The sequence below is a fragment of the Physeter macrocephalus genome, chromosome 1, assembly GCF_002837175.3.
Source record: "Physeter macrocephalus isolate SW-GA chromosome 1, ASM283717v5, whole genome shotgun sequence".
NCBI classification, from domain to species: Eukaryota; Metazoa; Chordata; class Mammalia; order Artiodactyla; family Physeteridae; genus Physeter; species Physeter macrocephalus.
In genome coordinates this window covers 16,506,642-16,534,191 of record NC_041214.2, presented here as the reverse complement: position 1 = coordinate 16,534,191, position 27,550 = coordinate 16,506,642, and the positions used below count along the sequence as shown (strand labels likewise).

Genomic DNA, 27,550 nt, shown 5'->3' with positions numbered 1-27,550 from the left:
ATGATTCTGGTTCAGGGACCTCGCAGATGAAAGTTAGAGCTGGAAATGCAGAAACTTCATGGATGGTATTTCGTAGGTATCCACTAAGCATATCTGATATTGTACATGTAAATTATTACACAGGTATATAGGTAAATTAGCTCACTAACTGAAAGAAACCTTCATTCCATGAACCATGCTCTAACATAAGGGCAAGGAAGGAAGGTGAGGTTGTGGTGGGGTAATATCTGAATTACTGGAGAAGATGGATGTGGATATTGTTAATAAAGATTAATAATGAACTTTTTCTGGTTTAGAGCCTAATTTACTTTTATTTAATCCTGCCAAGTTCACATGAAGTATTCCATAGATCTTGAATGGGGATTTATCTCCATATGTGCCCTTTAGGTACGTATGTATATGGATTTCTCTGTATATACACATACCCCATATATATGTATGCATATTCATATCCATATATATGTATGTATATTCATCTCTCTCGTATGTGTAACTCTATTTCTACACACACACAAAGGGTGATTTAGTCTGAGATCAAGTTTTTGGAAATAAAATGCCATGCCTGCTTTTCTTGTAGTGGAGAAGCACACCCAGCTAGCAGGAATATTAATACTAGGATACTTGATTCCGAGAGGGGGTCCCAGGGCACAGGCAAGAATGCCCTTGTCCTGCAGTCTGGAGTGGCAGAGCCCTTTGTAGAAAGGCCCTACTTACCAGAACAATGAACCTAGGCCTTCAGAATGAACTCAGAGTAGAGCGAGACTAGAAAACTTTAACAAATCAAGATAAATTTATAATAAGAAAAACAACTACACTCTACTGGTGTTTTCTAGATGCTAGAGATTGGCTTTACATAAATTTTCATTTGAATTCTCTTAAATCACATTATCAGGTAGATAGTATAGTTATTCCCATTTTATTGATGAGAAACTGTACGCACAAGGTCACAGGGCTGGTAAGTAGCAGGGTTGGGATTTCAACCTGAATATATCTTTGCTTTTTGAGCTCCCACTTTTTTTTTTTTTTAATTAATTTTTACTGGAGTATGGTTGCTTTACAATGTTGTGTTAGCCTCCACTGCACAACAGAATGAATCAGCCATACACATACAGATATCCTTTCCCTTTTGGAGCTCCCACCTTTAAACACTGTCTCCTTTATCAGTTTTAAGGGAACTTCACAGCATAATATTACACATAAAGGTGAACTTACTTGGAGAAATTTAAACCTTTCCTAGAATGGATAATGACGATCCCAAGTTTGGAGGGTGAAGTCTTCACAGCTAGGAGCAGATGTGTTACGTAACTGCTTAAGCTTCCCTTCACAGATTTCTGACATTACCCTTCAAATTCCTGACCTTCTCCCCACATTTCCATTCCTTCTTCCAGCTCCTCATACCTGTAAACCTTCCTTCTTTTGACCTTGTCATTTGCACTTGAAAACTTGGTTCATACAACTTGCCTGAAAATCACATGGGGAACCAAGATGCTTCTTAAAGCTCCAGAAGACTTTGGGGAGGAAAGCTGAGCATATTGGGGGGCTTAATTTTGCATGCGTCCTTACTCTCGGTGCATCTAGCTACTGCCTGCCGTGGTTTTGTTTGTGCAGCGTTCAGCTAAACATATGCCAGGCATTATCGCAGTGCTACTTCCTATACTGAACACCTTAGCATAATTCAAGATGAAAAACAGAGTATATATACATCAGAGATGAAAAATCAGATTTGATCAGCGAAGTGCTGACATCCTAATTGGTAGCAGTGAGAAGTGACATACAGTTGCCTCAGGCATGCAGGATCTGTGTGTCTATCCTCTTCCCACCCCAACTCATAGGGAAGCCCATTTTAAACATTCTTATGAATGCTTTCCAATTCTACTCTGGGGGGAAAGGCTGAGTTTTCAAGGAATTGCTCCTAAAGTATTGGCACTCCCTTAGCTTCTATCATCTGAATGTATTGCAGAGTTTTTAAGAGTTTCTTCTACTGAGCATGGGCTACAAGAACAGGGAACATCATTCAGTCTTGTCATTTTGGGAAAAAGAAATTTACATTATGGAGAGGCAGTTGAGATTTATAACTAGCAAGTACTAGCATAAAGACTTCTTTTTTTTTCATATAATGCAATATAAACAGAAATATCAACAAGAGGTCCCTAAAGATGGGCCTTATTTTTTTTTTTTTAGTACTTGGGTAATATTGTATCCATGTTGTAGTACAATATTGTATCCAATATTGTATCCAGTATGTAGTCCACTTCTTATTGCTACATAATGCTTCTGTTAAGAACTTCAGAGCATCTTTCTGGGAACTAAAATTGATATGAGACCCATTGCAGTCGTGTTAATGGGAACAGAGTTCAACAAATTGAGCCTTTTGTACATATTTACATTTCATGTGCCATTTCAAAACTCAAAAAATGAATGGAATGCTTTTGAAAATCGGCATACTTCTCCTACTTCTGCCTCTTTGAATAAACAACTGCCCCAGAATTTCTGCATTTGTTAAGTAGCAACAAGAAGTACAAAACATTCAAGTGTTAACCTTTAATTTTTGAACAATATATGTCTTCTTTAGCATTTCTTCTTAACTAATCCCTTTCTATTTTTGTCACAATTATGTAATAACCTTAACTGGGTGAGCCATAATCTCAGGGTGGGAAAGATACACATGAAGAAAGAGCATACATTATAAAAGTAGCCATTCAGAATATTTCAGTGCTCTGCCAATACCGTCACGTTCTTTTGAAAGGTAGCTACTCTCATTTTTTGCAGTAATGTAAGGGAAACTTCATAAAAGATGTAAAAATATTCCTGAGAATTCATCTGAGTAGAAAATCCCAAAGCCCCTTTTTTCTGTTTTTAACAGGAAACATGCCTATGCAGATGGTCTGTTGAATTTTCCAGCATGTTAATGCAGTATATAATTTATTGCCTTAGATCCTAAGTTTCTAGAGTGGTTCTGTCGTATCTCTTTGAGGTACCTCCTAAAAGGGGTTCACATCTCTTGCCTAGATGCCATAGGAGGGTAACAGAAGTCCTACACATAAACATCCCTATCCTTCTCACCTAACACTTACTGGTCTGTCTCCCTGTCTTATGTCATCCCTCCCTCAAATCCCTTCTCCATGTGTGCCTGTATAGCTCTGAGATCCTAGAAAGTGGCAACATTGCATTCCCGCTAGAATTCACATAGAAGGGGCTCATGGCCATTGCATGCCTTTTAAATCTGTTATGTAGGTTAGAATCACAAATTATCTTGTGGCTAGAATCTATCCTAGAGGGCTTTTTGATATCCAAAACTGATCCCAGGTTCCAGAGTGCTTTTTTTTGTTTGTTTCCCCTTCCCTTGTTTTTTTTTTTTAATTAAAGTATAGTTGATTTACAATATTTCAGGTGTACAGCAAAGTGATTCAGTTATATATATTCTTTTTCAGATTATTTTCCGTTATAGGTCATTACAAGATATTGAGTATAGTTCCCTGTGCTACACAGTAGTTCCTTGTTGTTTATCTATTTTATATATAGTAGATAGGTGTATCTGTTAACCCAAGTTCCTAAATTATCCCTCCCCCCTTCCCCCTTTGGTAACCATAAGTTTGTTTTCTATCTCTGTGAGTCTATTTCTGTTTTGTAAATAAGTTCATTTGTATCTTTTTTTTTTTTTTAGATTCCACATATAAGTGATGTCATATGATATTTGTCTTTCTCTTTCTGAGTTACTTCACTTAGCATGATAATCTCTAGGTCCATCCGTGTTGCTCAAATGGCATTGTTTCATTCATTTTTATGGCTGAGCAATAGTCCATTGTGTATGTATGCTTGTGTATATATATATCCTATATAGCTACCACATCTTCTTTACCATTCATCTGTCGATGGACATTTATGTTGTACCCCAGTGTTCAGAGCAGCGCTACTTACAATAACCAAGACATGGACGTAATCCAGAGTTCTTTTAATGGGCATGGTAATTCCAGCCCTTTCACTTTCTGAGATTTAACCACCACAAAATGGCAGCAATGAGCCAGAAGTCTCTGGAACCCTAGTGAACTAGTAGGTAAGAAAGCCACTGACTTACCTTACCTAGAGAATGAATGGGAGGGTGGAGCATGCATCCTGTCAGGGCTGAGAGAACGTCCTTCGACCATTTTAGACCAACTTTATTCATAGCTCATCTTGAGGATGTTTCCCATGAAGTCAGCTTCCACTCATGTCTCCTACATCTGACTCTCTTTACTAATTAGAGTTACATTTTATCTTCCCTTTTCTTTTTTTTTTCTTTTTTTTTTTTTTTGTGGTATGCGGGCCTCCCTCTGTTGTGGCCTCTCCCGTTGCGGAGCACAGGCTCCGGACGCGCAGGCCCAGCGGCCACGGCTCACGGGCCCAGCCGCTCCGCGGCACGTGGGATCCTCCCAGACCGGGGCGCGAACCCGGTTCCCCTGCATCGGCAGGCGGACTCCCAACCACTGCGCCACCAGGGAAGCCCCTATCTTTCTTTTTCTATCCTGTATCATCCAGCATAATGATAAGCTAATAGACACCCAATATATATTTATTAATAGGTAGATGTAAAAAATAGGTTATTAGCAAAATTGTGGGTACAGTTTCCTCTTTCCTATGTATGTGCAGTAGTTGGCTAAGTGAATTTGAATATTATATATAGTTCACCAGTTCTTTGTAGAAATTGTTTTCTCAAAAGAGTCATTTCTCAGTCCTCATGGATATTATCACTTTTAGTAGGAGGTATGAAAGTATTTTAAATAATTTTTTTCTAAGAATTTCACTGAAAAATGGTGTCTAATTTATAGAGCTTTTCTAACAGTTATTGAGAGTAACCAATTTAGTATGAATCTATTTATATCACTGACATTCAGTTCATCCTACATGGTTTTCCAGGATGAACCTACAGCTTTTAAAAACAAGATTATCAGCTGGATTTTCTTCACAATTTTCTCCCAAGTGAGAACCACTGAGACCTTTGTAGTGGCAACACAAATACTTTGGAGCAAAATTGAGTTTTTTCCCAAAGGGTGACATAGACAACTTTGTTTATGATTTGCAAAATGTCATATCAATTTGTGTGAAATGCATAGTATAACTAAATGTGTACTGTGGTGACAGCTATAAGAAGTATGTCTGACTGCACTTATATATACCATGAAAAGAGTCCTCTGGAGATCGTTTTTTTTTTCATTGCTACATTTTAAACACTGACTATTTGAATTTCAACTTGATATCGTCTTAGTTCTAAACATAGCCTGCCAAATTTGTTTATACGGTACATATGAATCAGGCAGATGAGTCTCTGTCGCTTTAATTGTTCTGTGACTTTGTGCAAATTATTTAATTTCACAGGATCGCTGATCCCCACCAGGTCATGGGGGTGGAGATTGCAGTAGCCCCATCATAGAATTGTGGGGACGATTACGTGAGCTCTCTTCTTTCCTTTATTCCACACTCTGTGACTCACTCCAAGCTCTGGGAAACAAGCCCTGCCTTCATGGATCTTACGTCCCTGTCAGTCAGTAAGGAAACACATAAATAAGCAACGTAATTGCAGGTATGACCAGTGCTGTGAAGAGAATAAACAGAAGTGGTGTCAGGTGGAGCCTGGCTCTAGGAGGACTTTAGTTGAGTTGATTATGTCCACTGCTCTATCTGGAAGAGCACGAACAATACATGGTAAAATTTTTTCCCCTCATCATCCGTGGTTCATTTCCTTACCTTGTGTTAAACTGTTCATAATTTTTTTAAAAAGATATGGATACGTAGTTTTTATTTTGTGAGAAATGTTTTTATTTTTATAAATCTAAGCTGGCAAAGCAAGCATCTTATTTCTTCAGGGTTAATAGAGTGACTAGGTACATTTTCATTTCTTCATAGGGTAATATAAATTATTTTAAACTCAAATACCAAATAACAGTCCTGATTATCATTTAAGTCTAGTTTCTCTTCTCTGCCATTTTGGTATGTAATACATTTCACAGAGAACATTTGTGTGCTAGCTTGACATGCTAACCCACTTGAACATTTTAGTGCAACTGTTTTGTCTTACATTGTTAGGAGCAATATAACCAGACAGTCATTCCACTTGAACTTAATGAGTGCAGTCTTTCTACATCCTTATGACTTGGGCCATTTTCACCATGCAGTGTCTTCCTGAAATGTAACTTGGTCTCAGCAAAGGTACTCAGTGGATGGGTTTTCTTTGCTTATATTTAGATTTCTTAACCAGGTATTTAGTTACTTCCACTTACTTCGCCTTAACTCTCTGAATTTACCTCTCCTGAACGAAGCCCTCATTCCAGCCACGTTGGTTTATCTCTTGTCTTTTGAACAGCCTGAAGTTCCCACCTGTGTGGCGTTACTTGCTGCCGTTTTACCTAGGAGAACCTCCTGGCTTTTTGGATTCCTGAGAAGCCAGCTGCACTATAGAGGACATAATCCTCAGACTTAGTATCAGACCTCGATTTTAGACTTAAACTTTATTTGCTACTTCTGGGATCTTGGGCAAGTCATTAAACGTCTGTGGGCCTTAATTTCCCCATCAGCCTAATGGAGTTAATGCCAGTTACGCCTATTGTCATTTTGAGGTTGATTGAAAATGCTCCAGAAAATGCTTCACTCCCAGTCTTTTTTTCCTCTGCGCTTGGCCCCCCTTGGTGTCACAGGACACTTCGTAGTATTGATTATCTCTTTTCTAAAATTTACCCTATGTTATGATTTATGGTCTGCCTCACTCTTGTTTTTTCTTTTCTTTTTCGATAGGTAATCAGATAAAAGAAAGATGTAGGTTAAAATTCTCAAAAGAAAGTTTGGGGATTACCCATTTATTTTAATGAACTGTCTGTTCATTTGTGTGACCAAAGTGTTCTATTTATGAAAAGTGAGGTATAAGAACTGGCCTGTGGTGAGTTAACAGATGGTTTTACAGAGTGGACCCATAGACATATGTTAAAGAAAAACACAGGGGGTATGGCATATTTTTGAGTATATTATGGGAAAAAAACAAAAGGAGAAATGATGGAAAGCAAATCCACAACAAGTGAGTTGGCAGGACTATATGTGTACTGTTAAAAACGGATGACGTCATCTGAAAGTTCCCCCACTTCAGAAAATCTGGGCGATACGAACATTGGTATTCTGAGGACTGCTCAGACTTAAACGATTGATAACATGTTTTAAGTGTCAATAATAAGGCGATTGATAATTTGTAAACTTTTACTTGAATCTATTTAAAGTATTTCTTGGTCCTTACATGGTTCTCCGTTTAATCTTTCCCTAAAATAAACTCGTTGACTAATACATTGTAAACCTTTTCTTGCGTGTGTGTGTTGCACGTGCTCTGGTAATCTCACCTGGGGCACCTGCCCCCTGCCCCACGAAAGCCAGTATGCTTTCGCAAAACCCTGGCAGTTTATAGCGTGGAATACTGGTTTTAGAAGGAGTTACTTTCTGTTTGCATGATCAGTCCATTTGATTATCAACCACTTTTCTTGCTATTCTAACAAGAACTGTTACAACAGGAAAAAAACCCAAAACATTTTTAGTTTCATTTTATTGGTATATCCCTTGAGCAATGCCTCAGAATTTTTGCCAAGCTACCTACCGTATTGACACTTCTAAGTAACATTTTCTAATCTGAGTGATCCAGATTACAGTTACTATTTACTATTTTGTGATTTGACTGTAGTGTGGAGGCCAGTTTTTATCTTGGTATTAAGGAAACAGTGAAACATAGACTAACAGAGTAGTGATTGAACCAGAAATTTGTTATTAAGTAGCAAGAAATTGGAAAATAATCAAGCTTAATATGGCAGATAATTAAGTACATTTTCAAAACATTAGTAGGTTTTGAAAAGGCCCTGTTCTAGTTGTGTTTTAGAAGTTAGATATACAGTTAATATATGTGTGTATATTACATGTCTAGTATACATGTATTCTATGTATGTTATTCAATATACATTCTGCTTTATAAGACTATATATTTGCTCATTCAATGAGTTAATGCCTATTATGAGCCTGACACTATTCTAGATGTTCTTGTTTTGGGAATACAACTGGAAAATAAACAGTCGTGGTTTTCAAGCCTCATTCCTGGTCTAGTGAAAGAAATAGGCAACTGCCAGGCAATTATGATAAAGTGTAATGAATGCTCTGGAACCAACTAACAGAGCATGAAACAAAGGCTTGAAGTTTAAAGAAAACTTCCTGGAGGTGGCAACGTGTAACTGGAGACTGACTGGAAATTAGCCAGGCCAAACAAAAAAGATGGGGGGAAGGCGAAATATTTGAAGAACTGGATCTACATGGACAAAGTAATGTCTTGTACACGGAATTGAATGTAGTTTAGTTTAGTATGGCTGGGGAGAGAGAGAGAGAAAGGAAAAGGGAGAGAGAATGAGTATGCGAGAGTGCGTTAGAATAGGGGTGGAGTGGGAGATTGTGAAAAAGATGGGATAATGATGTGGAGAATGGTCAGGTCTGTGTTAGCTCTTGCCTGGACTATTAAAATAATTACTTAATTGGTCTCTCCTCCCCAGGCTGTCAGCCACGTCAGGCCCCCTTGTACTCCTGTCTGATGAATTCATGAAACAACAGCTTTGCTGTTGTCATCCCTGGTTCCCTTCAGAAGAAAGTAGACAGTCTTTAACTCAGTTTTTAAAACTTTCCCCAAGCTAGACTCGGCATACTTTGCAAACTTTATTTCCCACTACTCTTATTACAGATTTATTACTTGTCACTGATGCTTCAAATTATGTTATTTCCTCTACCTGGATATCTTTTCTAACGGCTCATGTATAAATTCTACCTCTTCTTCAAAGCTATTATCTGATTTTTCTAAGTGGAATGTCTTTTTGACCTTATGACCCTTTTTGTCTTCTCTCCGTATATCCTAGCTGTTTATGTGCATGCCTTATTCCCTTTTGCAGACTACGTGTCCGATTCATTTTGTGTCTCCGCGGCCCTGCAGCACTCAGCACATGAGCAGTCTCACCAAGTAGAAAAATGGTGGATAAATGTATAAATGAGTTATTCTAGAAGATACTAAGACTTGGCGTAAAGCATATGTAAGGCAAGACCGCCTATTTTATTTTACTTGTCTTCTAGCTTGTTTTTTCGGTTAGTTGAGGAGACAATGAATTGTTGTTCCATTCTGCTTTCTCTTTTGCCTGCGTGTGTGCCCCAAGATGACATGCCCAAGGGAACAAAAGGCAGTGGCTCTTTTTGTACCCGCCCTTGCCCTGAGTGCCCTTTCTCCCACTGTCTAGGAAAGGAGCTGTGAGGAGACCGTTTAGAAACACAAGTATCAGTTGACTGACAGATAACATTAGTGGTTATCTTGAAGTCACTGGCAAACACTGGGTTTAAAAGAACTGTGGAAAGGGCTGTGATTGATGTGTAAATGAGAATGTGCATTAGTACATAGAGACTAACCAGTGGTCCTCAGAGTAGCAGTCATTAGACTTGTCTGAGAGCTTTCCTGGGACCCAGCCAAAATCAATTAAAGCAGAATTTCTGGGGATGGAGGCTGGGTATAGGAATTTTTAATTTATAATGTACAGCCATGATTAAGGACCATTGGCTTAAACCTTACAGTGGTGTCTCAGTGGTGTGGTAGCTGGGACCCCAGAAATGCCCTCCTGTCTCCTAAATTGCTTATTCATTCTACAAACATTAACTAAAAATACTAAGGTTGCTAAGTTAGAGCTTGTCCTGTTTTTAACAAGTTCTTAATCTCGAGGGATAGACAGACTTGTAAAAATTACCTGTAATACAGTTTGACTGGTGCTGAATTCACCACTGTGAGTTTATCCTACCTGACAAGAAAGTAAAGAGGAGGAAGGGGGAGGGAAAGAGAGAGAGGGGAAATATCCAAGGAAAGTGACACTTGAAAAGGGTCACCTCTCATCATCAAATGTAACCTAGGAAAATGATTCCTCTTTATTATCAACCCCTTGTAAAATACAGATGCCCAGTTTCCTTATGGTCAGAGAAATGAGCATTAGTTGATTCGGCCTTTGGGCGCTGGGAAAGCTTTCTCACAGCCACTCAGGAGTTGCGTTACTTGGCTGCAGTTCCACAAATGAAGGCACTGTTTGCGCTAGGAGGTGAGCACCTGTATGATGCCACAAAGCTAGTGGCTGAAAGAGCTGTAGTGAAGACAGGGCTCCCCGGCTCCTGGAGAAGTGTTTTTTTTCCCCTGGACTGGACATTTGCCATCCTTGGCCACTAGAGGCTTAGTGGGAGTTAGTTCATTAAAAGAGATTCTAACTTGACCGTGAACTGAAGGAGTCTGTCAAAACAGGGGCTGAAGGAAAAGGAGAAGGAACGCTTTCAAGCGTGACCAGAGACGTGGGACTGTGTGACAGGAAGCAGGGGTTGCAAGGTTCCAGGGATGTGAAGAATGCACTAGGAGAGTGAGAAGGACCCAGGGCTCTGCGTCCCCTGAGTACCAGAGCATAATCAAGGGCCGTTATTCATGCTCTCAGCTAACAGTCACTCCATCCCTAGGATGGTATTCTTACTTCCAGTTTTTTTTTTTTTGTCTTTTTTTAAAAAATTAATTTATTTATTTTTGCTGTGTTGGGTCTTCGTTTCTGTGCGAGGGCTTTCTCTAGTTAGCGGCGAGCGGGGGCCACGCTTCATCGCGTTACGCGGGCCTCTCACTGTTGTGGCCTCTCCCGTTGCGGAGCACGGGCTCCGGACGCGCAGGCTCAGCGGCCATGGCTCACGGGCCCAGCCGCTCCGCCGCATGTGGGATCTTCCCAGACCCGGGCACGAACCTGCGTCCCCTGCATCGGCAGGTGGACCCTCAACCACTGCGCCACCAGGGAAGCCCCTACCTCCAGTTTTATAGAAGAGGAAGTTGAAGTTGAGCGAGGCTGAGTAATTAACGCGGTCTCACTGCTAATCAATATCAAAGTTAGCATTGGAACAAACAACTCTGTGATTCTAGTTCATGGGGTCGTCACCGTTGAGCTGGGGCTCTATTGCTTTTTTTATGTCAAGTCATGGGACAGTCCCTGTGTGAAGATCACCAAGACCTGTAGAGGAGAAGGTTACACGCTCAAGGCACAGAGAAATCCAGCAAGTGGCCATATTGCCTATTTGGGTCAGAGTACAAAGTTGTGGTTGGATGATGGTACTGAGAAGTTACCAGACAGTGGAGCAAATGGGAGGAGACGAGGGGAGAAGGAAAATACAACTGAACTGAGAGAAAATGGGGCCACAGTGTGTGAGTCGACAGAGGTCTGGGTGAAGATGCACAAGGAATGTTTTTGAGAACTACTTTATTGGACAGAATTTTTTTAATGTAATTTATTTTTTAATGGAAGTATAGTTGATTTATAATGTGTTAATTTCTTCTTTTTTTCTTTTCTGTGTCTGAAGGTTTTTTTATTGTAAGTTTATTTATATTTTAACTTTTTATATTGGAGTATAGTTGATTAACAGTGTGTTAGTTTCAGGTGTACAGCAAAGTGATTCAGTTATACATATACATGTATCTATTCTTTTTCAAATTCTTTTCCCATTTAGGTTGTTACATACTAGTGAACGGAGTTCCCTGTGCTATATAGTAGGTCCTTGTTGGTTATCTATTTTATTTATTTATTTAAAATTTAAAAAATAAATTTATTTATTAATTTATTTGGCTGTGTTGGGTCTTCGTTGCTGCACGCGGGCTTTCTCTAGTTGCAGCGAGCAGGGATACTCTTCATTGCGGTGCGCGGGCTTCTCATTGCGGTGGCTTCTCTTGTCGAGGAGCACGGGCTCTAGGCGCACGGGCTTCAGTAGTTGTGGTGCACGGGCTTAGCTGCTCCGCGTCATGTGAGATCTTCCCGGACCAGGGCTCGAACCCGTGTCCCCTGCATTGGCAGGCGGATTCTTAACCACTGCACCACCAAGAGAGCCCAATCTATTTTAAATATAGCAGTGTGTACATGTCAATCCCAAACTCCTAATCTATCCCTCCCCCACACCCTTCCCCCGATAACCATAAGTTTGTTCTCTAAATCTGTGAGTCTGTTTCTGTTTTGTAAATAAGTTCATTTGTATCTTTTTTTTTTTTCTTTTAGCTTCCACATATAAGTGATGTCATACTATATTTCTCTTTCTCTGGACAGAATATTTTCTATTCTGAAATAAAGTCAGGACTCACTCACTTGGCAAATGTTTATTAGGCTTATTGGCCTGGGCTGCGCCGTGGGCACAAGATTGAGGCACAGCCTCCTTCTGGAGGCCATCAGCGTGGGAGGAAGACAAGGCATTAGTGCGCAGTAAAGCCCTGTGGCCCTGCTGGGAGGAAGGCATGTGCAGAGTGCCAAGGAACATGAAACAAGTGTGTCTACTAACAGCCACCTGCTTTAGCCAGAGGTAGGGAGTGTAAAATTCACAGATACGTTGCTTTACTCACTTAATACACCCAAGCCCGGTGTTGAGCAGATCTGGGCTTTCAGCCTAAATGTTTTTGATGTGATAGCAGGAGAAAAACACCATGTGACAGCCGCCTGTGCTTTTCCCTCTTACGTTCGCATTCTGACTTATTATAAAAGTGTTGCCATGGCTGAGGTTCCTGTGAGGCCCAACATCTCCATACTTTTCATCTTAAATAAGCACTTAAGAATATCTCCGCAGCTTCTGATTGCTATTTAGAACAGAACACCTTGTAATGATTAAGCTTTTCTTTTCTTTTTTTTTTTTTTTTTTTTTACATCTTTATTGGAGTAGAATTGCTTTACAATGGTGTGTTCGTTTCTAATTTACAACAAAGTGAATCAGTTATATGTTCCCATAAGCCCTCCCTCTTGCGTCTCCCTCTCTCCCACCCTCCCTATCCCCACCCCTCTAGGTGGTCACAAAGCACCGAGCTGATCTCCCTGTGCTATGCGGCTGCTTCCCACTAGCTATCTATTTTACATTTGGTAGTGTATGTATGTCCATGTCGCTCTCTCACTTTGTCCCAGCTTACCCTTCCCCTCCCCATATCCTCAAGTCCATGCTCTAGTAGGTCTGTGTCTTTATTCCCTGATTAAGCTTTTCAAATGCCTCTGTTTAAGTCACGACTTCAGTACCCTTCTGCCTTAAGAGACTCATCATATAGATGTTTTGAAAGAGTTCCATAGTTCATAGGCATCTCTTTTTATTTATTTGTTTATTGTTAAAGTGGATCATTTTCCAGAAAGCTATTCAGGGATAGTAGAAATGTATGAACTCTTTCTCAAAATTTGGAGGCTTTCCTGTTTTATTCCCAGAGATAATTTTCAAGTAACTTCTGTTGACGGTTAACTCCTTTAGATGTTTGGGAACCTGCCTGAGAAAAGCCAGTGGAAGTCTCTGGGGATGGGGGTGGGGGCAGAGGAGGAGACAGGCTCAGATAACCTGTGTTGTGATGCTTTTTTTTTTTACTTCAGGAGATTGTTTTTCACCCTTCCGCCTATGCTGCTGCAGTCAGCATCCAATAGAGACGTGTTCTGGGCCCGGGAGCCAATTGTCTTTCTCCTCGCTGCAGCCTGAAGTCTGAGAGAGAGAGCTGGTGACTGTGCACAATTTTAGCGAATTGTCATGGGGATGGGGGGGAGGGGAGTGCTTTCCCTCCGGGGACAGTGCCAGTGGCATTGAGCACATTTTGTTCAAGTACAAAGTTGATCTGCCTGAAGGAGACAGTGGTCAGCGGTAGTGCGGACCTCTGTCACCTCCCCTTTGCCTTGCGCTCTGTCATTGTTTACGTGAAGCAGTAGTGTTTACTGGCTGGACTTGAGGCAGAATCTGTGAGGTCAGGAAGCTAGTGACAATGTGTGTCTTCAGTTAGGCAATCTCAGAGGTTTACGGAGGACCCGGAATGAAAAATTGGAGAAGAGGAAGGGTCTTTGTTATTTGGCAAAGTCAGTGATGTCTCTAAAAGATTGGAGAGCAGTGTAATTTAATAATTTCTATATAAAACTGATAGCCAAAATTTTGGACATCTGTTACAGTTTAGAAAACTATTTCAGCACCAATCAGATGCATAATATACACTGTCCCATCTAGTGGGTTTTGACGGGAGATTTACAAGGGAAATATTGAAATGGGACTTTGAAAACATTGCATAATATTATACTTAAAGGTTTATCATAACCAATAATAAATGTTATTTTAGAGATGTAAAAACAGGGCTTACTTTCGTCTATTTGTAGGCGTGTGTAAGATCTGGAAGGTGTAAATATAGCAAATGCTTCATAGAAATACAAAGCAATGGTGTTATTATTCTTCATCTGACGTCACCAAAATGTTTTACCTCTTTGATTTCCATTACTTTCTTTTCTGTTGCTGAATGAAAGACTTGCCCCTTAAAGCCTCTCTATATTGTCTAATTTTGTTTTTTATTTTTAATATATATAACGTATTCTCTTTTTCTGTAGAAAATCACCTCTTCTTTACTTGTGATCTGTCTAAATCACAGAGGCCAGGTCAGTGGAATCCATAGATAGTCCAAGAACCTCTTGACTCACCAGGGCTCCTGTTGAAATGGATAATGTGAAGCAGAAATTTAACTTTACGGTGTTCAGTTATTTTGTTTTCTGCTGTTGATCCTATAGTACAGGTCCTGCTGAGGGGGAAAAAAAAGAATGACAGAGAAACTGGAAGTTATAAGAGAATCTATTTTTTTTTCATTACGCTTTGGAAATACTATGTGGATTAATCTTCTCCAAAATTAGTTGCTTATTTTGTGAAACATCTTTTCCTTTGCAGAACTCAAGGGGGTTGAAGCATCGCTTTGGTTCTGACCTATTCTGGATAAAGTCTTCTGTGTTGAGTGTGAACAGTGATTAGAAAAGCATGCACACGTAACGATGATCAAGTGACGGTGCAATGGTTACCATTACCTCTAGCGAAATGGCGAAGAGTACCAACTTCGTAGTTGGGCTGTCTGGGTTCATTTATGTGTCCTTGGGTGAGGACCCCTTTCCTTCTCCTTTGGAGAGGTATTTAAAGATGGAGAGCTTTTGCTTTATCAATGCACTAAGAGCTAGAATAGTTCTATAAAGAACTGCTTAAACAAGTCTTCCAAGAGATTGTTAAGGAAAAAATTATGTACTTTTGATTTAAGAAGTTTACCTCCTTTTTACCTTCAGGAAAGCCCTAGGAATATAATATAGACAGTCATGCTGTAATCCACCCAATAATGGTATGATGATGAATTGGGTACTATCTGTAAAACATTTTGTACTTCTCAATTGTAAGGCATGCGCTACAAATAGAGCTCTCAATTTTATTATGTAAATGTTAGGGCTTTTAATTATTAGCCAAGATTGAAGACTGTCTGATTTGGATACCATAAAGCTTCAGAAGTGTTTCTGCTCCAAACAGTTTAGAAGTCTGACAGTTGCTGTACCGAAAAAATAATGAAGCAATTTTAAAAAATAATAGAAACAGTGATCTGGCATTTCCAATTTTATGATGCTATAAAAAAGCAGCCAACAAATGTTGGACTGTTTAATGATACTGGCACCTACCAAATGTCACTGGGCTTTCACAAGGTCATGGAGACTCTGGTTTGGCTTAGGGATGCTGGCCAGACCCATCTTTGGAGCCCAGGAAGACTGGAATTAGTGGCAGACCGTAGGTGCCAGCTAAACCCTTTATAGCACTTCATAGATGGCTACACACTTTTGTGGGATTCTGTGGCAAAGAGGAGGCCAGGAGTAGAAGGAAAAAGTGAGACCGTTTCTTCTTACAGCATCCCATCAAAAGCAGCTCTAAATATAAGATCCCTATGGACCCTCTCTGAGGAGGCTTAGATTTCTTCAGATGACTATTGGCTAAAATCGTGTGCTGATTATAACTGTTGCTGTCACAGTTGTATGTATATCTGATCTCTCACAGACAAAAGCTGCTGGAGAAAGGAGTGGTATTTTTGTAACAAGAATGTGTGTGTGATTTGTTGCCTTTTTCCCTTTCTCCACCTCCTCAGCAGCAGCTAACCCGACTCTCATGCATTACGTAATACTTATCTAGATGTGTAGAGTTTCAATTATGCCATTTTCAAGATGATTAATGGGAGTTGTGCAATTAAAGCTCCTAAGCTCTCTGGGAAAAAAGTCATAGTATCCCGATGTTTGAGTTAGAGTGCGTTGATATTGCGTCAGCGTTGAGGATATTTTGGAGTCTTGTAAATGTCACTGTTGGTTTTCATGTCCAAGAATCATCATCATCAAACTTAGGAATGTTCTATAAAATAGTGCCTAGAACATTTGAATACTGGAGAGGCCTCTTTAAACAGCTAGAAAAGTCTAACCAAGAATCGCTTCCCTAAAATCAGATTAGACTTGGATGCGAAAAAGTTTAATGCCCATGAAACAGTGTCTGTTACATTCTTTTATATCCTTTCAGGCCATGGTAAAATTACAAATTTAAACTCAATGGATTGTGTGTATGGATGTGTACGTGTGTTAGTACTTGTCTCTCCTTCCTGGCAGTCTCAATAGTTGTTCATCCACAGTTTATATGTAAAGATGAACTTTTTATGGGATCAGGAAAAGGAAGAAAATCAAAATTTGCATTATATTGCATTTCATTTGAAAACACTTCAGATCTGTAGTAAAATAAAATAAAGAAATAGGGAATATTTCAGTGAAAATACATTTATAAATTTCTGCTTCTTTTTTCTCTTACTGGTAGGAGAAAATTCTCCCAGGTCTTATGTTGACCTGAGTTCCAAGCATTTGTCCTTATGTTGATTGGATGAAGAAATAGCAATTTACACCTAGAAAGTTAAGCTTTAAATATTGATTAATGTTGCTATATTTACTTCATGTTAAGTTTAGGAGACTAGAGATTAATTGCCCAGCAAAATAAGAGGAGAAATGACTCCTTTCTCCATGTTCTATAGGGATGCTAAGTATTTGTTCCTGGTGTTACCTGAAAGTCCAGTGAGGAAATTAAAACAGAAATTGTGTTTGTTTTAAAGAGTATTTTCTAGCCTTTTTAGATGGTAAAACTCTGAAATAAGTACAAGGGTGCACTTATAATCTGGCTTTAAAGAGTCATAATATCTGAGAATAAAAAATGAATAGGGACTTCCCTGGTGGTCCGGTTGTCAAGAATCCACCTTCCAATGCAGGGAACGTGGGTTCAACCTCAGGTTGGGGAACTAAGGTCCCACATGCCACAGGGCAGCTAAGCCCGCATGCTGCGGCTAGAGAGCCCTCCTGCCACAACAAAGACCCAACGTAGCCAAATTAAAACAAACAAACAAAAAATGTAGCTCAAATTTAAAAAAAAAAAAAAGAAAAATTCCTGTTAATATTTCAGTACTATCTATTTACTATGTAGTACACCATACTATTTAAAAATAGTAAATAGATAGTTTTGATTTACTAACAATGTGTATACTACAGTTGACCTTTGAACAACATGGGTTTGAACTGTGCGGGCCCACTTATATGCAGATTTTTTTCAATAAATACTGCAACAATGCCACACTCTCTGAGGTTGCTTGAACTACAGATGTTGAACCTCCCATAACGAGGGCCGACCATATGATTATATTTGGATTTTCAACTGTGTGAGGGTTGGTGTCCCTAACAACCCCCCCATCCCGGCCCACTGCATTGTTCAAGCGTCATCTCATTTGCGATATACTATAGAATACTATTTGTAAGACAAAACAAAACAAACAAACAATGACATCAAACCAGTGAAATCCCCCTGGAGACTTTCTAAGAAAAAAAATGAAAATATCTGTTTTGACTACTTTAGGAATTTCTACTAAATGATAGTACAGCGTCCTTTTAGGTTTTATTGTATAGGTTCCTAAAAGCCCTCATGTGTTTTCTCAAATAAAGGATGAAATAAAAATTTTAGTCATATATCTTAAGTTTCTTAAATTTGCAACAAAAGCAAAGTCTGAGTTTGTAGTGCATACACTGATCTTAGAAATAGGTATACAGTTGGGGTGAACATATATGTGTGTGTATATGCATAATTACATACGTACACATGTATCCATTTCCATATGACTAAAAACTACACTATGCTCACACTATGGGTCCACCAGAATTCCAGTTGGCAGTCAGAAATCTTTATTTTTCTGGGTTCTCTGGCTACTTAATTTATCTTTCTCAATAGCTTCTTTTTCAAAGGAGGGGTGGGTACGTGTCTAACTTTTAGTTTTCCTGAAAAGACTTTCTGTAGGGAAATAAAATCAAGACAATGTTGCTTGCCCTTAAAAAAAGTCAGTTTCTTCAGTATTCTAGTTAACAAGTGAATGGAGCTATTGATATGATTTTGGAATTTAGCCTTTAATATACCACAGTCTTTGTTTTTATTTTAAATAAAATAATTTTATTTAAAACCAAAACAAACAAATACTGAACCTCACATATTCATACTTTGAAAGTTTTTGGAAGCTGCAGCTATTAAAATTTTGCAAAATTGGAAGGAATAACTGGTCAACCACCCACTCCTTTAGAGCCAGGTTTTATAGTACAAATCCATTATCTTATGTTTGAGGAAATTCCCAGAATAAAGGATCCTACCGTTTAAATGTAAGAATGGAAATATTTAAAGCTACTTACCAAAAACTTTAGGTTAGAAGTTTTTAAATTTTGTGTGCCCCTTTTACTGACTGAATGTTTGTGTCCCCGTAAAATTTGTATGTTGAAGTCCTGTCTTCAGTGTGGCTATATTTGGAGATGGGGCCTCTAAGGAAATAATTAAGGTTAAAGTAGTTAAGGTTGGGGTCCTGATCTGACAGAATTGGTGTCTTTATATAAGAGGCACCAGCGAGCTCTCTCTCTCTCTGCGTACAGGCACCAAGGAAAGGCTATGTGAGGAAATAATAAGGCAATTGTCTGCAAGCCAGGAAGAGAGCTCTTACTGGAAACCAAATTGTCCAGAACCTTAATCTTGGACTTCTAACTTCCAGCACCGCGAGAAAATACGTTTATGTTGTTTAAACCACCCAGTCTGTGGTATTTTGTTATGCCAAATTAGCCTGAGCAGACTAGTACGGCCTTCATTAAAGTCCATTAGGTATAAAGCAGTGGATAACTCTCAGCTGGAGATGGTTTTGCCTGCCCCTGACCCCCAGGGATGTTTTGGCAATATCAAGACATAATTTTGACCATCATAACTGACTGCAGGAGTGCTGTCGGCATCTAGCAGGCCAGGCATGCTGCTAAACATCCTCCAATGGCAAGAACGGCCCCACGACAAAGACTTGGCCACCAAAATGGCAATGGCAAGATAGCCACCCAAATGTCAATAGTGCTGAGGTTGAGAAACCTTGAACTTCTTTTTAGGATGTGTGTGTTCTTTAAGCTGACAAGGGGCTTCCCAGGTGGCGCAGTGGTTAAGAATCACCCCGCTGGTACAGGGGACGCGGGTTCGATCCCTGGTCCGGGAAGATCCCACATGCTGCGGAGCAACTAAGCCCGTGAGCCACAGCTACTGAGCCCACGTGCCTAGAGCCCGAGCTCCACAACAAGAGAAGCCACTGCAATGAGAAGCCCGCGCACCGCAACAAAGAGTAGCCCCCTGCTCACCGCAACTAGAGAAAGCCCGTGCGCAGCAACGAAGACCCAAAGCATCCAAAAAATAAATAAAAATTTTAAGATAAATAAATAAATAAAATAAAAAAATTTTAAGCTGACACAAGTCCTTTATGGAAACAAGTGAATCATAAGGAGATATATACATTTAAGAGCTACAATATCCTGTGTGTTAGATGCAATTAATATGTTTTCAATATTTGCAAAAGCCAATTAACTGTAATTCCTAGAGCTAATTAAACTTATATTCATTCCCTAAATGAAAACAAAACATTTGAGCATATTATATGCGTGTGCATATTTGTGTGTGTATAAAATATAATTTTTTCTTAATCACCTTTTAAACTGCCGTACATTTCCTACCACTAGATACTTATACTTTTCAAATAAATATTATATATGTAAATTTACTCACCCTTGCCTTAGAATTGATCAATTGAAAGCATGGCAGAACCATAAAAAAACATCATTTTGGAAAAGCGTGAAACAATATTTCTTGACTCCAAAGGGTTTCTTTCCCCCTTTGGCAAAATTTTTCTGAGATAGTTGTATTATCTTAGCGGGAAAAAAACCCCAAAACCAACCCAAACCAGTAGCAATTTTCAATAGGAAGCTCCCAGCTTCCTTTGCCAGAGCTTCTGGCCAGTATCTGAGCAGTGAATATCTTCAGAAAGTGCTTCAAAACATTTGCATATATCAGCTGTTCTAAAGGAAATATTAGTTTTAACAATTGAAATAAATGGTTGCAGTTTGAACAGTCTACCAGAAAACCAGTACTTCCAATGAAAGTGGGAAAAGACATATGAGTATTAGCTGGTACCCCTATAATTTTTTTATTGCCCCTTTCTTTTCAGAGTCTACGCAAACGTGACTCAGTAATTTTCATCCTACCACGTAGTTACCATTGGCAACTTAATAATGTGACTTTTTACATTCTGACCTCAGAGGTCACTATATTCCTTTTATTTTAAATTTAAATTTATTTATTTATTTATTTATTTTTGGCTGTGTTGGGTCTTCGTTTCTGTGTGAGGGCTTTCTCTAGTTTTGGCGAGCGGGGTCTACTCTTCATCGCGGTACGCGGGCCCCTCACTGTTGTGGCTCCTCCCGTGGCGGAGCACAGGCTCCAGACACACAGCCTCAGTAGTTGTGCCTCACGGGCCTAGTTGCTCCGCGGCATGTGGGATCCTCCCAGACCAGGGCTCGAACCCGTGTCCCCTGCATTGGCAGGCGGACTCTCAACCACTGCGCCACCAGGGAAGCCCATTCCTTTTATTTTAGATGGAAGAAGTGTAATTAAAAATGGGAAATTAGTGTTTCCAGTTTTCAAATTTGATTTTTTTTTGTCTTATTAAGTTTGACCAACTTCTAAGTAAGATGTTTTATTTTTGATTGTTAGCTAGTTCTTAAATAAATATTAGAAATAGCAGAGAAATAGTTTCTTATTTCTCTAAATTGCCATCTCTAGTTTCATTCAGTTTTTATCTTTATTCTACAATTTGTACTTCACTATACACATCGCATACATATCATTTTTAGATATGTATTATATATGCTTGTACTATGTGCGTAATCACTTTAAAGTACACTTAATTACACTATAATGTTTAAAAATTAACCAGGCATTTATTTTGAGGCTCAATTAATCTAAATGTACATCTTCCCTTGTTAGAATCACACGCTTTGTACCCATTTCAAAGGCTAATGAGAAAATCCTTCAATTCACAATTTAACAGTTTGTAACCTCAGAAATTGAGGATTTGATGACTTAATCTCTCATTAGCCTCAAATGGTCTACAAGGGGACATTTTTTACTTCTTCTGGACATGTCACTTATATTTAAAGATGTAGAAAAATTATTAGAGAAAAATGGACTCATTCTGGATCAGTATTTTATTGAACTTCCTCCGTTTCCTTAAAATATACAGTATATGCATTACAATGATGTCTTTGGAATCTGTGTTGTGTTAACTTATTATAAAAGGCCTCCTTGAATGGAGTCTAAGATATTTATGGTATAGGCGGTATAGTGTGGCCTGCTAGTCAGCTGGCCAGCTCACTGAAAATAAGATTTCGGTGCAACCAACAGAAGTAAACCGCAGAAGCATAACATTGTGAGAAATGTATTAGAATGGCATTTTCCCTTAGTGGATGTTGCAAATAGAAAATGATGATTAAGGGGAACGCTTATGTTATTGATGGTTGACAGGTACTGTCACTGAGTTTTGCTACTTGTATTATTTTTAGTACCTTTAACAGATAGGGTGCTAGGTTAAGCAACTGCTGCTTGTTATTAGCTTGATAACTTACGGAAAGAGAGAGAAATTATTAATATTTATTGCCAGCCTGTTATACCAGGAGCCGTGTATGAGGCTGGCCCACTATCTTGCTCAATCCTCATACATCACCAGTGAGGTCAGTGGTATTGTTACTATTTACAGGAAAGCTATGGCCACTCTGAGAAGTTTAACTAACTTCCACAAGGTCACACGGCAAGTAAGTAACAAAGCTGTTCTTTGAACCAAGCTGTGTTTGATCAGATGTACAATTATATGGCAATAAGGGAGCTGCATGTAGCAATCGAAACTGAATAAAAACTTCTTCAGGTTTTTGCATTAATCCTAGCAACCCAGTTTATTGTATCTTGGGGTGAAATTTCTGATGATGTAGAGTAGTAGCTCCTATACCAAAATCTGCATAGGTGAGTACAAGATACTGATTGAATTTCTGTTTTTAGATTTTTTTAGAATGTATTGTCACTGTATAGATTTAAAAATACCAAGTACATTGAATCCCTACACAAATCTTCCTCCCTAGTGAAACTTGTAGGCCTCGTGTTACTTTTTCTCCTTTTATTGTGGCGGGCTTTATTTATTGTGTGTTCAAATTTCTGGCCTCTGAATAAAAGCATCATTAGGTTAGTACAACTCAGAGTCAAAATTTGGTATTAGATCTAGTTTTTATTCTGTGACCTTCATTGTCTCCAGAATGGATTTACAGTAGAATTCATCTTTAAGCATTTAGTAGAAATGTATGTTCATTCATTCATTCTGCAAATGCTTATTGAGGTTCAGTGCTGGGAACTCAGAGATGGATGAATGTGGAGAGGTACCAATGTCATATTTACCTGAACTCTCTCTAGAAGGGTTGACGCTGGTGGTTTTCCTCAGAGCGTAGGTAATTCTCTGGAAGAGGATGTTTATTCTAACTTGCTTTTGACCTTTTTATTTGTCAAGCCACAATTATTCAGCCGCATAGTAAGCATTAAACAAGTTTTGACCTTCCTAAGAAGCTAAGTTTATCTGATATCAATTGAGGAGGCTACTCAGTTATTTTTTCCATACATGTCAATGAAAAATTCACGTGGCTTTGCAGAATTGGGTTTTGTAGTGTTTTCTGCTATATCAGAGTAACCTGGAATACCGTCAAAATGTAGATCCCTGGGCCCCAGACCTATTGCCACAAACTCTGTGGAAGAGGCTTGGTAGTCTCTGTACTTTTGCCACAAAATGTCCTCAGTTGATTCTTAGGAACATAGCTTTTTGAAAGTGAGGCTGCAATCCAGTCAAATCAAGCTAAGCATGGAAAGGTGGCCTATGTAGGAAATGTAGTAGAATGGCATTTTTCCTGAGTAGATGTAGTAAAGACAAAACGAAAACCAAAGGTCCGAGTTTCTATTAAAAGTTTTGAGATGCGGGGATACAGAATATATGGTGGTTTGCACGTGGTTTCTCTCCTTCATTATTTCAATCCAGGCTGTGTTCCTAGGTAGGAGAGCCCTGGCGGTTTGTGTTCAAGGGAGGCACTAGAATGAAGTGCCAGGAAGACCAGTGTTAGTGTTGACACAGCAGGGTTCAGGGCCCAGGGCTGTCTCTGTGCTATTTATGGACCTCTAGAAACTGATCTGAGTCAATTGACAGTAACTGAATCCTCAGAGTGGATATAACCCTGCTTATCTGCCCTTAAATAAATCCAATCTTAGTAAGAAATGTGATGTGGAGATACTGAGAAGCAGAATTTCTCTTAGAGCCAAGTTGTTCTTTGTACTGAAAAAGCAGGTTTTCTTTAAAAGACCCCAACTGGCTACCCCTGAAATCAGACCATGTGTCATCCATGAGTTATTTATGTTGGCCAGTCATTCCCTGTGGTTTATCTTGTGACTCGAAGTGTTGTTTTTAGGAAAGTTGTTTTGCATCCAGATGCTTTTACGCTAATATACTCACGATCTCAACAGATATCAAGCATGATGATTTCAGATGGAATAGGTCATAGATATGTAAATGTTACTTGTGAATTTATCAATAGCCATAACTCATAAATATTATAAAAATTACCTTCATGCCAATATTTTGTTTTTCTCTTATTGTGTATACAATTTAAAATGCTCTGGGAGTGGTGGTAATAGCAGCTTCTGACCTTCCCCCGCTCCTCGGAGAGTGCCATGCAGTACCCAGGGTGCGACAGACATTATCTTCTTTAATCTTAAAAATAAACATTTTTTTGTAGGTTATATAGCAATTTTGAAATGAATGAAAACCCTGAGGCTTAAAGAAATTAGTTTTTTATGCAGTTCATGCAGCTGATGAGTGAGAGAGCTAGGCCTCTACCCCAGGTCCTGAGACCTGTAAGGCCCTTGCTATTGACCACTGTTCTCTACTGCCTCCTGACTTAAAATATTATTAGTAAAGCTTTATTACATGAAGCTTGTTAAAATAACAGGCAGTATCCCATGATATAAACTTATGAACTTTTTCCTAAAAAGCTTAATCAAAACGAGCCAGAACGAAATCATTCAAATTAGAATTGTGACAGATTTTCTCACAAATATAAACATCAGTTTTCTGAGTCAATTTACAGTACAAGGTCAAATTATGGTAAATAGATTTTTCTTAGAAAAATCAAAGAAAGCTCAAGATGGTGATTGATGGCTTCAATTAAATCTTTCTTTTACCCTCACAAACAGTTCTAATTAGATTTATTGGTGAAAGAAGTTGTCAAGGTGGTAATTCATGAGATAAGTTACTATCAATATGACTTGACAATACTATATTGAAATAATATGGGTCAATCCCTGACAGTATTGCATAATACAGACTTTAATATATATTTTGATGAGAAGAATCATCCCAAAAGAAAGGTATATTCACATTTCTTGTTTTGTAGTAACTTATTTTTTTTCTCCATTTTATACTCTAAGTTTTTTGGAGGGTAAATATGTCTGTTTCTATTGTTTTATAATTCTTGGGTGATGTAGACTAGATTTATCACTGAAAGGTTAAAGGCTACATTTTTCACCAATATTTCACTATACTTACTAATCTATATACACAGTGAGGAATGTGTGGAAATTTTCTCCTTTTCATCTGTACATTTCTTAATATATTGGCTTATAACGCTTAGTAGTAATTTTAATGTTACTTCTTGTGAGATACGTGTAAAGGTGTCTTACTGAAAATAACAGTGTGCCTTGAGTCCTCTAATTTCATTTCCTTACGACTCAGTACAATTAAAAATAGATGGTAAAACTTCATCATTCTTTTGGGTTCATTAAAGTTAACCAGAAGATGTTATGGAAGGAGCCTAATATTTTATTTGATAATTCTGTGTTTTAATATTCCCCTGGCAGTTTGTAGATTTTTAAACTTGGACCTAGAAATATTAGTGCTAATATTAAAATACAGGAGCTTCTTTAAGCTTGAAACTTTTTTCACATGTCTTAATATCTCATTTTGATAATACACTTGAGTGAATTCATTATTTACTCAAAATGTATAATAGAGTGATTTGGACTTTTCTCATTGTGTGAAAGACCCACGGTAGATTCAAGTGACGGGTTTGCATCATTATGATTTTCTTAAGATTTGTGGATTTTATTATTTTTTTAAGGTGATATTTTCTGCTTTTGTTCCTTAGGGTCGTTGCTCCAGGGAGAACTGCAAATATCTTCACCCACCCCCCCACTTAAAAACGCAGTTGGAGATAAATGGGCGCAATAACTTGATTCAGCAGAAGAACATGGCCATGTTGGCCCAGCAAATGCAACTAGCCAACGCCATGATGCCCGGTGCCCCATTACAACCCGTGGTAAGCGTGTTCTCAGTTCTCGTTCCTGAAGTTTGTCATTCTGAGTGCCCACTTTCAGTGTTAAAGTGGTGATTGCACTAGATCAAGTGAACATAGGTAACAGTATCAGTTACCTAGCATTTCTAGCCAAACTAGCAGTCAAACCCTGGAAACAATTTTCACGCCGTAAAGTTACTCCTCTTCTGGCTAAGTCATGTGGAAATTTACATTACAGCATGTTTGTCCCTCAAAACTCCCTTCAAATTAAATCCTGTGACTTGCAGATGTTAAATGGTCTGTTTTAAAATGGTTGTTAAACTCATCAGTATAGTCAAGGTGCATTTTCAGGCTACCTTTAACAGTAATAGTCATTGTAAAAATTGGTGTATATCATCTTTAATTTTGAGAAAAATGTTTCCCTTTCCTCCCTCCTTGAAGAGAATCTATACAGTTCTCTTTCTTGAAAAGGAGCCTTTGTTATTCTTTTAAACTTAAATTGAAACTGGTTTGTAGTTACAAATGCTAGGAAAATTCTGACCGTGGTGAATCCATATCATGGACCTCGCAGTCTCATCAAAGGAGAACTAATCAGGAGAGGCAGAAACTCCACGAGCTTTTAAGAAAAGAGCAAAATTTTATAAACTGTAGGTGGTCATATGGATTTAATGTTTACTGAGCAGTGTATGTATGTAAACTTTGATTCTGAGCATATTTATTTATTTGTTTGTTTATTTGTTTGGATTTGGGAGGAGGGTGTATGTGACAAATGACTTTAATAACCTTTCCTCACATTTATCCACAAAAATGTGAGAGATTAATATCATAACTAATTTTAGATTACAAAAGATGTTCTGATTGTTAATTGTGATATAGTAATTCTGTATTTAAATGCATGTTGAAATTTGCAATGATCGGAATATTCCTGTCGCTGACTTATATGCAATATTATGGGGTCATGGAAACGTGAAGACCCACGTTTTTCTGATATGCTAACTGTAGCATGTATGCTAACTAATTTTTTTCCTGATACATTTTAACTCCTGAACTCAATGTAATTATTATTCTCTCTTAGAACTTAATGAACCAATCATTCCAAAAAAGAGGGGGGGATTGCATTTCGAGGTGGGAGGGATCTCCAAATCCAATCGGCAGTGATACCAATTATCAATACTATACAGTTGAGGTGAGAGAATATTATAATTCTGTTTTAACTTGATATATTTTTTCCATTATTGGGGACTCAGTTAAAACTATGATATCTTAAATTTATTTCTGTGACACCTGTTAATTTCACATGTCTGTGTTGGGATAGCATGAAGATTTCCATTTGGTTAAAAAAAAAAGTTTAATCATTGTCTCTAGCGTAAAATATAGGACAAGAGTTCTCTTTTACACTCGACTCTCACATATGGTTTCAAAGATCTGATAAATCCTTGGGGGGTGGCTACTACTATAGTCGATATGATATCTCTACTTGATGTGAGATACTTTGTTCCACGTAAACATTTAAAGCGTGCTCACCGGCGGGCTCTACCCTCTCGGTGACTCTGGGAGCACCTCTGAGGTCAGCAAGTGTGGTTCCCAGATGGCAGAGAACAGGTCATGACAGTGAGTTCCTCACTGTGAAGTCTTGGCCCATCTCCTGAGTTAGTCCTTGAGTTTTACTCTCAAGGCCGTTTCAGGGTCATCGTATGTGTAGTCCTGGGACAAACTCTAAACACCATTTATGCTCATGTGTTTGAAATGCTAGTAACAAATATGTGTTGTTTAAAAAAAAAATCAACAAATCACAGATTTCTGAAACCATCAGAAAAATTACCTCATTTTCTGGTGTTTTTGTTGGAAAGTTCTCTGCTTAGACAGAGCATTTATTTTTATTAGTTGTGAGCCCATTCAGGCTTTATGTTAATTTTCCCTGATATGACTAGATTTGAATGTGGAATTACCCTTCTGCT

General features: G+C 38.6%; 1 protein-coding gene across 17 annotated transcripts in view; it reads left to right on the top strand.

The window, feature by feature from the left end:
• Positions 1 to 27,550, top strand: part of MBNL1 (muscleblind like splicing regulator 1) — a 180,335-nt gene that overhangs the window by 114,055 nt on the left and 38,730 nt on the right. For 13 of the 17 annotated variants that reach the window (XM_007108270.4, XM_028488581.2, XM_007108261.4 and 10 more), the window contains 2 exons: positions 25,446 to 25,616; positions 26,668 to 26,778. In XM_007108270.4, coding sequence (XP_007108332.1) covers positions 25,548 to 25,616; positions 26,668 to 26,778 — 180 coding nt within the window. In that variant the 5' untranslated portion in view covers positions 25,446 to 25,547. The remainder of the gene's footprint in view (positions 1 to 25,445; positions 25,617 to 26,667; positions 26,779 to 27,550) is intronic. The other 4 variants (XM_007108269.4, XM_007108266.4, XM_007108264.4 and 1 more) reach the window with 1 other exon arrangement.